Source organism: Triturus cristatus, chromosome 4_1 (genome assembly GCF_964204655.1).
Source record: "Triturus cristatus chromosome 4_1, aTriCri1.1, whole genome shotgun sequence".
NCBI classification, from domain to species: domain Eukaryota; kingdom Metazoa; phylum Chordata; class Amphibia; order Caudata; family Salamandridae; genus Triturus; species Triturus cristatus.
This window is the reverse complement of record NC_140585.1, coordinates 1,198,932,089-1,198,946,145: the sequence shown is the minus strand read 5'-3', so window position 1 is coordinate 1,198,946,145 and position 14,057 is coordinate 1,198,932,089. Positions and strand designations below refer to the sequence as shown.

Genomic DNA, 14,057 nt, shown 5'->3' with positions numbered 1-14,057 from the left:
TCGAGAATCGCCACCAGGCTACAGTCACGTAATGAATTGTGGGTATAGATTGAGGACTACTAGGCTAGTGATTGAGAGGTCTACCTTCGCACAATGAAGTTAATAAACATACTACCCTCATTGCAAGTACTTTAAATCCAGGACCGCGGTCCCATAAAGCACACTGAAAGCACATATGTTTCATTCAGAGAGCTCTGTGGCTGTCATTGCAACCATGCCGAACGTTCCTTTTGCAGGGCATTGAGTTCCTAGGGGTGAGTAGGGTTGGGGTCACTGTTTTTGTCACGTGATTGGATCTATGCTAGTTACACTGGCTGTTCACAAGTACTGGACTGTCTGGACATTTCCCAAGACTGTCAGCAATTCTCTCGCGCAAAGGCTTCACTTTTGACACTGTTTGAATTGTTCAACCTATATGGTTTAGTTGCAATAGGGTGTAAAAGTAAGAACAAGATGGCCTTTTAAGATGTCCCTCCCCTTTTATCTCTGTCTTAAGGTGAGTGTTTCCACGGCTGGCTTGAACCTCTCTTAGCCCGGATCGCAGAGGAGCCAACAGCCGTGGTCAGCCCGGACATCACTACCATCGACCTGAACACGTTCGAATTCGCCAAGCCCATCCAGCAGGGAAAGCAGCACAGCCGCGGAAACTTCGACTGGAGCCTGAGCTTCGGATGGGAGGCCATCCCACAGCACGAGAAGAACCGTCGGAAAGACGAGACCTACCCCATCAAGTAGGTTTTAGTCCAATTCATGTTGCTTTAAAGCTGGTCAAAATGTTTGTGTTTTGGTAAATGGTTAAAGTGATTTATTTGCCCATTCACATGTCCTGTAAAGAGCTGTTCAGAAGAGATGTAAATCCAAGAGTACATTGATTTTCAGATCTGCTGAGCCCATCATTTTCTCACCTAGATCTGGATCTGAAAATGAAATCTAATTCTGGATCCAGCAAATTGGGAAGGTAGGGTGCGGAGTGGTTTCAGAAAACAGCTGCAGTGCGTTGAGGATAGGACAGTCATGCTAAAGTGAAGGAGGATATAATCATGAGCAGGATCAATGCACATTAGCCTTTGGATGACCAGTACAAATACATTATTTTTACAAATTCTGTCCTAAAGTAATTGACAACAATGAAAAGGTTAGTCATACTGTTCTGGCTTATGTAACTGGTGACAAACCTGTCTCATTAAAAACATAACTTTGAAGGGGCGGGGGGGGGGGGACGACGAATGCACCTGCTGGGGAGATCTTTGATTTGTTTTTTTTGTTGACATTTGCGTAATTTCTGATCACAGGACATAATCATCAGAATCTTATGCATGGAGTAAATGTACTGCAATGTAAGCTAGTTTAGTTAGTTAATATCAATTGTTGTAGAGAGTTTTGGGTAACCTGACGTTGAAGTCACTGTAAAATAGCATAGTGTGTTATTTCCTAACTAGCACTGCATCAGCTTGAATCCTTGCAGATGTGATCGCCATTTCTTGTTATTCTAAAGTGGATGCAACTGTTTCCAGAGGGTAGGAATAAAGACGTTTATTAAAGGGCCAAAGGACAATTTAGTTTGCATTGCGCAATGTCAAATGGTTAGGATTAGTGTAATGAGATGTTCAGCTGACATTCGCACAGAACACAGAGCATGAGAAAATGTAATAGTCTTTAAAGTTGCAATTTATCTCTTGAACACTTCTGAAGTGGCATGATGTGCCCCTTAATGGGGTACCTCATGGTGGCAAGGTCTAAGACCTCGGATGTGATCAGTCTGACCTCCAGTACCTGATCATAGCCAGGAAACAACTTTAACTCTTAGTGACACTGCTTGTACATGAAGTGAAGCTTTTGCAGACTTTCTGCACTGATGAGGAACAACAATCTCCCGTACTTTAGGACATTTGCCCTTTTGCAGGGTCGGCCCAGATTTTTCACCTTTAGCTGAAACCTATATAGACCTCTGTGCACTTTACCCCTGCTAAGTAATGAGAAAGTGTGTGTTTTCTACCTTGCAACATGGTGAAATTGGCATGCCCCTTATTGGCTTGTTTACCTTCACTGTAAGTCCCTAGTACATGGTACAAAGGGTACCCAAAGTCTGTAAGTAAAATGTTGCTAGTGGACTGGAGCACCCATTGTGTCACCCTCTACAGTGCAGGCCTACCATCTGTAGCCTGGCTTTTGCAGTCTTAAACTGCAAGTTCAACCTGTGAAAATAAACCCTGTGGACAGGTCAAAACCTTCCTTTTAAATATTTATATGTCACCCCTATTTGACTTATTGCCCTTAAGGCAGGATGCATGGTACTTAATAATTGGACATGCAGGAATTTAATGTTAAACATGTCCCTACAGTGAAAAAGCCCCAAATGCTGGTTTCAATTTAGCAAGGCAAGCGACCCTATAGGAATAAACACTGGGTTACATTATTACATTTAATAATTCTAATTTTGGTTAGGAAAGAGCTAGAAAAATAATTGAACAACTATCTTTAATGGTTATTAAAATGTAATTCAACTATGAAATTTTGATAATTATTAAGGAAAGGGTACTTTTAGAAAGTTACCTTTTCCACACATAAAGCCTCTGGAGGCCCATTTGTATTTTTATCCCACTTCCGCCAGCTCGTAATTAGCATTTGAAGAGGTGTGAAATCTGATTACACAGCTGAGAACAAAGGATTGGGCGTGAGGAAGTCTTGTTCATTTGACACGATGGCCAGTGGGGTGTTCCCAGGCACATGGGCACTGCTTTGTCCTCCCAAACAAGACACAGTAGGCCTCTTTTTGACATTACAGTGTCAAATCCTGCTAGAGTTTGAAAACCTGTTTGACATGTCTGCTTGGATTTTACATATAACATTTGGGCCACAGTAAACGAGGGCAAGAACAGAATGGGAAAACAATTCTTGTGTATGCTGGAAAGCCCTTCTTGATTCTACCATATTTCTATCTGAGGTTTTTTGGGGGTACAATGGCTGACCTAAACTGTATATTAATGTTAGAAGTGGGATGACACTAAGATGGCCATAATCTACTCCCCACACACACACCTCTGGCCCTCAGAGACCAAGTTTAGTAGGGCTGAAAATGTCTGGTCTCTTGAAAATGCCCAAAGTGATTAGGGTTAGCACTATGAGAACTTACTTAATTGTTTAGGGCATATCTAGGAGCCATTCCCATCGACTTGCTTGTGCCAGGCTTAATTGTGGTATCTTAAAGCATCCACCTGAGAACACTCTTTGTCCTGAGGAAGATCAAAAGAGGGCTGAACCTGCTTTATGCAACCTGAGACGAGCCCTAGAGGACTAAACCTGCTCTCTCTTGTACCCAAGACAAATAAGTGTACTCCAAGGTCCATAAGGCTGACCTCCTGTTCTAGCTATTCAGAGACCACAAACAAGAGGCCTTTTCCTGCAACTGCACAGCTGACCAGTGGCAACTGGACCTTGACTGAACCCTGCTGATTTTCCTATGCATGATAGGCTGTGAGTCTCTAAGTGCGATACTGGAGGGCTTTTGAAGAGTGTGCCTGTGGTGGCTAGGGACATGAGGACTTAAGTCCGAAAGTAAAATCTTTGAGCAGGGTGAACCTGATTTGTGTATCTAACCCGCACTTTATCGTGGTCCACATCAAATTGCGCCTACGTTCAAGTCTACTGCAACCACTGACTATCATTGGTGATTAATGCTTCTTGATGCTACTCCTGCTTAACACTTTAAAAATTAATCTCTCTGATACCCCTTATTGGACTTTCATCATATTGGTATACTTCCTTTTTATTGAGTTTTACTGTATTTCTCTAATTCAGTTTGGGACTTTTGTTGTTTGGCATTTCGACTTTTACTATGGTTTTTGTACTGCATAAATACTTTACATATTGCCTTAAATACAGGGTGAAGTTGTGGTTAATTTAGTGACCTTAGTGAGCATCCATTTCAATCATAATTGAATTGGAATGATCAAATCAACATGGCTGCTGCTATTCTAAAATGCACTTCAAACACCATCTTTTGGCTAAAAAATAAAGTTGTAAGTAGTTCTTTGAGTATAATTTTAGAAGTTTATGAACAGAAAATGTTGTCATCTGCAATATATGGTTGAACTTCAGGGACGCAGCAACTGCAAATGGCTACAAGTAGTAGAAAACAACTTTCTAAGAGCTTTGTTAAAGCTTGAGGTTGAGACTCTGATCTATCCATTGTACTTGGAGTTTAAAATTTGCCCCATTTTGGATGGAAATGCTCTTATGTTTGTATCAATGCCAACTGAATAGAAATTGTCATGGAAGAATTGACCTGAAGATGCTAGTTGATATGACCGAGTCTATAAAACTCTCTAGAAATGCATGGGTACTTTGCGTTAATGAAACTCAGAACGAATTGGGGTATAGCTACTTTTGGACTAACCTGGCTACCTTCACTACCAATGCTATTTCCAAATTTAAAGATTCCTTTTCAGTATATATTGCTCATGCAGACGATTCTCACCTGACTGCCAGCTACCATTCGCCCAAATGTTTGTGGGGATTAGAGATAGTACCCTACCTTAATGTGGTATCCTCAGAAGCACGTCATACTTTATATCTTACATTTCACCGGGTGTTTCCCCCACTAGACTGTATATGGCCATATGTGTTCCAAACCCGTCTATTAGTGAACGTTGTGACTGAGATTGGGAGACATGAGACCCTGTTAAATTTGTTATTATGATTTAATAAAACTAGATATCCATGCCGCAAGTGGCTAGAGTCCCTTTTTAAATTATTTTCAATTACAACATGCAATAAGGCACTCGCACTTTGTCATAGAACAGATATACCATTATTCTAAGTGTCAGTGGCTTGCTACTCATGGGCAGCCTGCTACTCATGGGCAGCCTGGATCCTGGTGAGGAGAATAAAATAGGCTGGAGATTGAGGGTAGCTCTGCTACTTCACGTACCGGCCACTAGCATTGTATTTTAATTTGGTATTCTGATCTATGAAATTGTCAATGTGCTTACTTTTTATATGCCTCCCTCATAGTAGGTATTAACTTTTTTCCTCTTACGTGCTTATTCACAGGTTTTAATTGTTACATCAATGTATTTGTTATGGCTAATGCTGAAAATAAATACACAGCACAGTAATGACTTTGAGGGTTCGCCCTGTCAAGGCTTGTGATTATTCTTTGATGTGGTAGTTATGCACCCCAAATAATCCAATTTCTTAAATGTTCTCCATGGAGGCTCCTTATTGGAAACTCACACTGAATGTGCATGGGCCGCATTCCATGTGTGCTGGTGTAAATGTACTGCACTGTCAGACAATTTAGCTGGATCAACATATACCCTGGTTTTGGCTCAGGGATAGCTCTTGGAACCAGAATGCCCCCAGTTGCACACTAGTGAAGCACTAATCTGATCACACCCTTGACACTTGTATTTGGATATTTGCAGGATGCCACCCAGTTGTAAGATGAACCTATTCAGGCGACACTTTACCCAATGAACTATCCTTACTTTGCTACTGTTATACCGAACATCTTTTGGCATGGTTTCCCCTGACTTTTTGCTTTCTGACCTCCTGTTTTGACTGTGTGCTGAACCTCATTTTATCTGGCTTTTGGGTTCTGCACTTTTTCACTGCTGACCAGTGCTAAAGTGCATGTGCTCTGTGTCTAAAATGTAATGACATTTGGTTTCTCCTTGACTGCATATCCGATTTACTAAGAAGTCCCTAGTATAGTGCACTATATGTGCCTAGGCCTGTAAATTAAATGCTACTAGTGGGCCTGCAGCCCTGATTATGCCACCCACATGAATAGCCCTTCAAACATGTTTCGACCTGCCACTGCAGAGCCTGTGTGTACTGTTTTCAACTGCCATTTCGACCTGGCAAGTTCACCTGCTTGCCAGGCCCAAAACCTTCCCTTTTATTGCATACGGGTCAACCCTAAGGTGGGCCATGGGCAGGGTGCAGCGTATTTAGAAGGTAGGACATGTACTTTTGAGGTTTACATGTCCTAGTAGTGAAAAACTGCTAAATTTGTTTTTCACTACAGCAAGGACTATCTCTCCCATGGGTTCGCATTGAGCTCCCTTATAACACTTTACAAGTGCAACTTCCAGTTGGGGAAAGTAAATTTGGTGTCTCTGGACTCACAATTTAAAAACACATTTCTTAGGGAAGTTGGTTTTTAATTTGCAGGTCTGAAAATGCCTCTTTTAGAAAGTTAGCATGTTCTTAGTTTAACCATTCTGTGCCTATGTCCATCTCTGGAATACATGTCTGGGTTGGGTGACAGCTGGGCTGTGCATTTCCTCTAGACAATCACACATAAAGGGAGCTCAAGTGTGCTCTGCATATCCTGATGGCCCATCACCAGGCTGATAGGTCTTCTTGAGCTAAAGTGAGAGGGAGGAACTGACACTTGCACCTGAATAGGCCTGTGTCTGTCCCTACACAAAGAGTTGCTTTCACCCCTGTAGTGTGTTCTTTGAAGTCTCCCTAATTCGAAGGCTAAAATGGGTAGAAGTACTAAACCTCTGACACCATCTACTGAAAAGACTTCTGAAACTGAGGATATTCTACCAGGAAGGAGAGCTCTTGTGCTGCCAGAAGGGACGCAACTTTGCTGCTTGCTTTGCTGTGTTTTCCTGCTGCTTCTTGCCTGGTAGCAAGAGGACTGGACTTGACTCTCTACATCCTACCTCTCTAAAGGTTCTCCAAGGGCTTGTTGTGCTTGCCACCTGTTTCTGAAGTCTCTGGGATATTAAAGACTTCACTTGCATCTTGCTACCAGAAACATAGCTCCTCTGCTGTGAGTCCTGCTCTGCCAAGTCATGCCAAATCCAGTCCTGGGACATTGTAAGTGAGCGTTTGGTGGGGGTGTGGCTTGGCAGCCGACGGGCATGGACGCGTGAGCACAGAGCTCCGCATCCAGCCCAGCCGAAATCCTGCATTAATCGTGGCCCCGGTGTGTCGAGAGCCCGGGAGGGCATCCCCGCTTGGTCCGGACCCCGTGGGCGGCGCTGCAGAGCGGAGCCGCGGAGGACGCGAGATGCTGCCGGCCATTTTGTGCGGCCTGTGAGAAGAGGGGCAGCCGCGGCCCACAGTGAGGCGGGGAGACCGGAAGTGGCGGTTCCGCCGAAGCGGAGGTTAGAGCGGGACAGCGTCAGGCTGGGACGGAGAGGCTTGGTGCTGGGGGCCCTTCCGCGGCCGTCCAACTGTTGCGGAAGATCGGAGGAGAGGCAGCTGCCTGGAGCGTTGCGTGAGGCCTGTGGCGGGGGCGGCGGCCCCGGAGACGGAGCGGGGGCGGGAGCCCTAGAGGCGCTGGCTGGTGACCGGAGGGTGGACAGCCGGCTCCATGGAGCCACGGAGGAGGTGGATTGGCTGGGCCTGGTCTGCGGCCCGGACCGAACAGCTGGAGGGCGACGCCTGCATTGGAGGAGCGGCGTGAGGACGACGCGCCGGACAGCGGTGGGGCCGCATCCTGTTACACTGCACGGCGGACGGGACGGCCTTCAGGGAGAGGTGTGGGGTCTCCTCACCGGGGCGCCTTGTGGAGTGCGGACAGCGAGCACTGGCGTCATCGTCGTTCAGTGGTGGGGGAGCGTAGCGCCCAGCGGCAGGTGAGGGCAGTGTCGGCGCCCCGTGGTGGCCACTGCTTTAGGGAATTGGCCTGGAGGACAATTGACTTGCGGCTCCCTGGTGTGCTTCCTTCCCTGAGAGCATGGGCAAGCCGAGACCCAAACTGGGAGGGACCCCGTGGAGGACCCAACCGGGGGCCGGGATGGCGGGACACGCGCTGACTCCGCGGCGGGCCTCCAGCAACGCCAAATGGACCAAATCCTGCAGGCCATAGCGGACACGCGAGCTGCGTTGCAGACCGACATTGCGCAGGTGTCGTCGGATCTGGGACTGCTTCGGGCGGACCACAGGAAGCTGGCGGACAGGGTCAAGCAAACGGAGGACACGTTGGACTTGGTGGCCCCCGCGCAGAAAATATCAGAGGCTCAGACGGCGGATCTTCTACGACGGGTGCTGATCCTTGAGAAGAGGGCCGAGGATGCAGAAGGGCGTAACCGCCGTAACAACATTCGTGTGGTGGGTCTGCCTGAAAAGATTGAAGGAGGAGACATGTTGACTTATTTGGAGACCTGGCTAAAGGAGGTGGTGGCGCCCGGGGGGCTCAGGCAGTTTTACACCTTGGAAAGGGCGCACAGGGTCCCGGCTCGTCCTCCGGATCCGGGTCGACCTCCCAGGCCGGTAGTGGCCCGCTTGTTGCACTACAGGGACCGCGATATTATTCTTCAGAAGGCAAGAACCATGGGCCCCTACCAGGTGGAGAATGTCCCAGTCTCTATCTACCCTGATTACCCCATGGAGGTCCAGCGCAGGCGCTCCTTTTTTCAGGCGGTGAAAAAGGCGTTACGGGACGAGGGATTGCAGTACTCCTTATTGTTCCCGGCCCGCCTCAGAGTGGTGCTGGACGGTAAGACATTCTTCGTTAATGACCCCGCAGCAGCCTGGAGTTGGCTGGAATCGGTCCGGACTGGAGCTGCGGCGCATACTGACGGAGAGGTGCCGTCGGGGACCCGGGCGAGGGCCCGTCGCGGCAGACGCACCAAGACACGGGCGGCGGGGGTCGGATCACCGGAGGCGTCCCAGACTGCGCTGGAGAGGCAGGCGGCGCTGCGGGCGGTCTCAGTGATATCGGGGGCCGCGGCCTCCCAGCCCGGTGAAGAATCGGGCTCCCAGAAGGGTTCTGAGGCCTCCCTCTCAGATGGCATTGGCGGGGAGGCGGAGTTGCTCCCTGATGTTACCCCAGGGACAGCGGATTAACTGCTGGACGCTTGAAGGTTTGGGGTTTCGCCTGGATACCGTAAGAGGGACATGGGCAGGGTGGGAGCTGCTTGGAGGGGGGGGGCCTCGCCTGGCTTTGCGGGGTTGGGGGAGAGGCCGGTGCCTGACGACGGACTGTGGGCGGGCCCTGTTGCGGGGACCTGGAGGAGGGAGTGGGGGGTCTGAGGGGCAGGGAACACAGGGGGGGGACTTGCAGAGACTGGGCGTGGATGTACAGAAGGGGACAGTCGACAAGCCCGTCTGGCGCAGAGCCACCACCTCACCCTCACAGCTGTTGTGAGACCCTGGTGGATACCAGAGTGTTTGGTTTTTTCTTGGGGTGGTATTTGGATGGGTAACTGTGGTTTAGCACCTGTTCTGGGGACGGGAGGGGGTTTGGGGAGTTGGGGAGTTCCGTGGTTTCAAGGGGATGTCAGTGTGCCTCGGAGGGTCAGGAGAGGACGGTTGGTTAAGCAATGGGATGGGGACCCCACCTGAATTGAGATTTCTGACCTGGAATGTGAGGGGGCTCACCTCCATGGGGAAGAGATACAAAGTTCATGCCTACTTGGTACGGAGAGGGGTCCAGGTAGCCTTCCTCCAAGAAACCCACTTAGACCGAGAGGAGGGGAAGGCTTTGCATCGGCGCTGGCGGGGCCAATTGTTCTATACTACCTTTTCGAAGTTTGCCCGGGGTGCCCTGATTTGGGTGAGGGCGGGAGTGCCTTTCCAGCCTTTGATGACGCTTGTGGACCCGGAGGGCAGATTTGTAGCAGTACAGGGGCGACTGGACGGGAGGGACATAGCTTTATGCAGTGTGTACGCCCCTAATGTAGATCAGGCTGCCTTCTTCTCCCGACTGTCGGGGCAATTGGCGGCGTATTTGACGGGAACGGTGGTGATGGGAGGGGACTTCAATTCCGTGACTGATGTTGAGTTGGATAGGTCCCACCCGCCCCTTGCACAGTCGGTGGTCCGTCGGGTGGCCAATAGTAGACGGGCTTGGCAGAACACTTGGGGGTTGGTGGACACTTGGCGGGCACGTCACCCGATGGATAGGGATTACTCCTTCTACTCAGCACCCCACGAGTTGTATGTCCGATTAGATAGCATACTGTGCTCACCTGATGCTCAGACTTTGATGCGGCATAGTGAATACTTGGCAAAAACCATCTCTGACCATAACCCCTGTATGGGGGTGCTGCAATGGTCCAGGCAGCGACAGGCGATTCCTACTTGGCGTCTTAACCCCCTGCTGCTGGAGGACCCGGTTTTCCGGGCTGAGGTTAGTGGTTGTGTGGAGCAGTATTTTGGGAACAACTCGGAAACTGCATCGAGTCGGGCGACGGAATGGGATGCGTTTAAGGCGGTTGTCCGAGGGGTTTGTATATCATCCACGGCTGGAGTGCGGAGGACATTGCTGCGGAAGGTGGAGGGGGCGGAGACCCAACTGCGGACGGCTGAACGCGTGCATCAGGCGGGGGAGGGCACGATGGTTGCGGTTATCGAGGCGCGTGAGGGAGTGGCGGTGCGAGTGGAGAAACTCCGCTGTTTTGATCATAAAGACTATCTCACCCGGGCGCACGCGGAAAGAGATAAGGTGGGATCCCTCCTGGCATGGTTGGCGACCCCGACGGCCCGCGGCACCCCGATACTTTCTCTGGTCGAGGCAGGGGGAACTCCGGTCTACTCTCAGGCAGGGATAAATAAGCAGTTTGCTAGTTACTACGCAGGGTTGTACGATAGCACTTTGCGGGGGGAACCTGACGGCCTGGACGAATTTTTGGGGGCGGCTCGGCTGCCCCGGCTGGACCCAGAGACAGTGAAGGACCTAGGGGGTGCCATATCCCTGGGCGAGATTCGCGCAGCGATTAAGCACATGGCCCGGCGAAAGACCCCAGGGGCCGACGGCTTGCCAGTCGAGTTTTATGCGGCTTACCCGGATTTGCTGGCGCCGCAGTTGCAGGTCCTTTTACAGCGAGGCCTGGCGAGTCGGGCGCTTACCTGCCTCCGCTCGGGAGGCGATTGTGGTGCCCCTGTTGAAGCCTGGAGGGGAGGCCAGCGCCCGCACGGCGTACCGTCCGCTCTCCATGCTGACAGTGGATTATAAAATCTTGAGTAAAATATTGGCAGCCCGCCTGTTGACCCACATGACCACCCTGATTCACCCGGATCAGGCGGGCTTTGTCCCTCGGCGTAACACGGCCACCTCCGTCCGACGGTTGCTGCGGGTGATTGAGATGGACCGGGATGAATACCCGGAGGCCTGCACGCTGTCGGTTGACATAGAAAAGGCCTTTGATAGTGTAGAGTGGCCCTATTTATATCGCGTGCTGCGGGCATTTGGCCTGGGGGATGGTTTTGTGCGCTGGACCACCTTGCTCTATAACGATGGCCACGGCCCGTGTGAGGACGGGGGCGACCATATCGGCCCCCTACCAAGTGAGGAGGGGGACGAGGCAGGGCTGTTCGCTCTCCCCGTTGTTGTTTGCCCTGGCCATTGAACCGTTGGCGGCGCATGCCCGGCGGGGGCGCTCCTATGCTGGAGTACAATTGAGGGGGGAAGCCCACTATATATCCCTGTATGCAGACGATCTGCTGATGTTCTTGGCGGAGGCGGAGGGTGCGCTCCGAGGGGCAATCGCCTTGTTGGAGGCCTTTGGTCGCCTGTCTGGGCTCAAGGTCAACTGGGGCAAGACATGCTTGTTCCCGCTGGCGCCGGGCGGTCGGGCCCCCCAATCGCTGGGAGTGATCAGATGGGAAGGTAGCTGCCTGCGATATTTGGGGGTTGGTATTTACCATACCCAGCCTGACTTGCTGGAGGGGAATATTGGCAGAGCCATTCGAGGCTTGCGTGGTAGTATGGGTTTCTGGAGCACACTCCCGCTTTCGTGCGCCGGGAGGGTAGCGCTGCTGAAGATGGTGGCGTTGCCACGCCTCCTCTACTTCTTTCGCACCTTGCCCGTATGGATACCTGCGTCGTTTTTCACGCGGCTCCGGGCATTGTCTACGGGCTTCATTTGGGGCTCGGGAAGGCGGCGGGTGGCTTTGACCACATTGCGGCGGCCGAGAGCGGAGGGGGGCCTGGCGGTCCCGGACTTTGAAGGGTACTACCTGGCAGCCCAACTCCAATGGCTCACGCAGGTGGTGGCCAGGGAGTATAGAGGCCCGGAGGGCCCGCAGGGTAGGTTAATTCCGCGGCATGTGCTTGCCTTCATAGTCCTTCAGCAGCGGTTGGAACTTGCCCAGCTTACTCTGGAGGAGCGTACCCTCCGATTGTGCTGGAACAGGTGTCAGAGGAGGGCCGCCATAGCGCACCCCTATGCCCCGGAGATCCCCTTGGGAATGTGTATGGCGCTCCCGCATGGGGGCGATTGGTCTGGACTAGCCGTTTGGGAGGAGCTGGGCGTGCAGGTAGTGGGCGATTTATTCAGAGACGGAGTGCTGTTCCCCTTCCAGGACTTGCAGGACTCTTATGGGCTTCCGCGGGGGGATTATTTACTCCACGCGGCCCTTGTAGCGAGCCTCCAGCGACATTGGACTATGGGGCTCTCGGAGCCACCGGTCGCCGCGGGTTGCCAATATGTAGTGATGGCGGCGGGGACGGCCAAGGCCTTTACCTGCCTCTACCGCAGGCTGTCAACGGAAGACCTACAGCCCCTTGCCGCGTTGAGTGGTAAGTGGGAATTGGACCATGCGAAATCGATCCCCGAGACTACGTGGTCCACGCTGGTGCGGCGGGCCTGGAAGGGAACGCGTAATGCCCGGTTTCAGTTGGTTCAGTTTTTTACGCTGCACAGGGCTTATCTGACGCCGGTTAAGGTATTGCAATATTTTGGGGGTGCTCACTCTCAGTGCCCGCGGCGTGGGGGAGAGGGGGCTGATTTTCGACACATATTTTGGTCCTGCGTGCAGTTGGGTGACTATTGGGCAGATGTTATGGATTGCCTGAATCAGGTGACCGACCGCTCTATTGCTCCGGAAATGGGGGCCTGCTTGTTGCTTTGGTTTCCCCACACCCGCCGGACGAAGGTTACCAGCAAGTTCTACGATTTAGGGTTGATTATGGCCAAGAGGGAACTGACTATGCACTGGAAATCCCGGGCGGGGCCGAGCTTCTCGCGGTGAAGGGCGGCGTTTGTGAGATGGGCAGGCGCGGAGGGTACGCTCCGGTTGCAATTGGCCCTTCGGAGGGATGACGAGAAGGCTCTGGCGACGGCTCGAGCATGGGAGGCGCTGGTGGTGGAACTTCAGGGGCTGATGTCTGACGCGGGGGGGGGGCAGGGAGCACATCTGACAGACAGGAGGATGCGATGAGTGGGGAGTAGGAGAGGAACGGTGGTGGGCACTGGACGCATTAAAAGTAGTCAGCCTTGGTTTTCTAGGGACGGTTGAGCACCCATACAGGACTTATTGTAGGGGAGGGGCACATAAAGAGAGGGGAAGGAAGAGGGGGGCACACTGACATGGGGTGGGAGAGGGTGGAGGGGAGGGTCCGCATAGGAAGGATGTTTATGCTCCTGGATATTTGGTAGCACTGATAACTGTAAGGTTCTCCTTTCGATGGCGGAAGTAGCGGGGCTGGTACTGTGTTGTTGTTATGAAAACAATAAAAAAATGTTTCACAAAAAAAAAAAGTGAGCGTTTGGTTCTGCAACTGAAGAAAGCAACACATCAACACCGAAGCGCCGATCGTAACTGGCGCATTTCTCTGGGATACTGACACATCGCGGCTGCCTGCATCAAAGCCGTGGATGACGCTTAGCAACTGCGCAATGCAAAGACCTCAACATACAATGCATACCCGACTTTGCCGAAGCAGCACCTCGTCCTCACCACTGATGCACGAGCCTCCGACACTGCATCACCGACCTCTGTGATGCACTGTCTCTGCCTCTGACACATTCCGGCCCTGCGTGGTCTCACTCCAATGCATCGTCTACAACCCAACGGGTTGACATTCACACATCAGCCCACAGCACTCTTGATGTCAACACCTCAATGATGTTGCCCGATTAGGGAAACGCCTTGGAAAGCGACGCATCCCCTCCTTTGCTCAACGCATCATCCCGAGCTTCAATGCATCCATCGTACTGTCAGCAGGTCTGCGTGACTTCTATATCTGGCCTTCGCTCCATCGCGGTTGGACTGAACTGTTGGATTTGCTCCGGTCAAGCGTGACCAGACAGCTGCTGTTGGAGCTATTAATTTGTAAGGACTGTATTTTGATTTAATCTTGCAAA

General features: G+C 51.4%; 1 protein-coding gene across 1 annotated transcript in view; it reads left to right on the top strand.

Annotated features, from left to right (window-relative positions):
• GALNT6 (polypeptide N-acetylgalactosaminyltransferase 6) overlaps positions 1-14,057 on the top strand; it is a 245,689-nt gene that overhangs the window by 167,455 nt on the left and 64,177 nt on the right. The window contains exon 5 of the mRNA XM_085654494.1: positions 497-731. Coding sequence (XP_085510620.1) covers positions 497-731 — 235 coding nt within the window. The remainder of the gene's footprint in view (positions 1-496; positions 732-14,057) is intronic.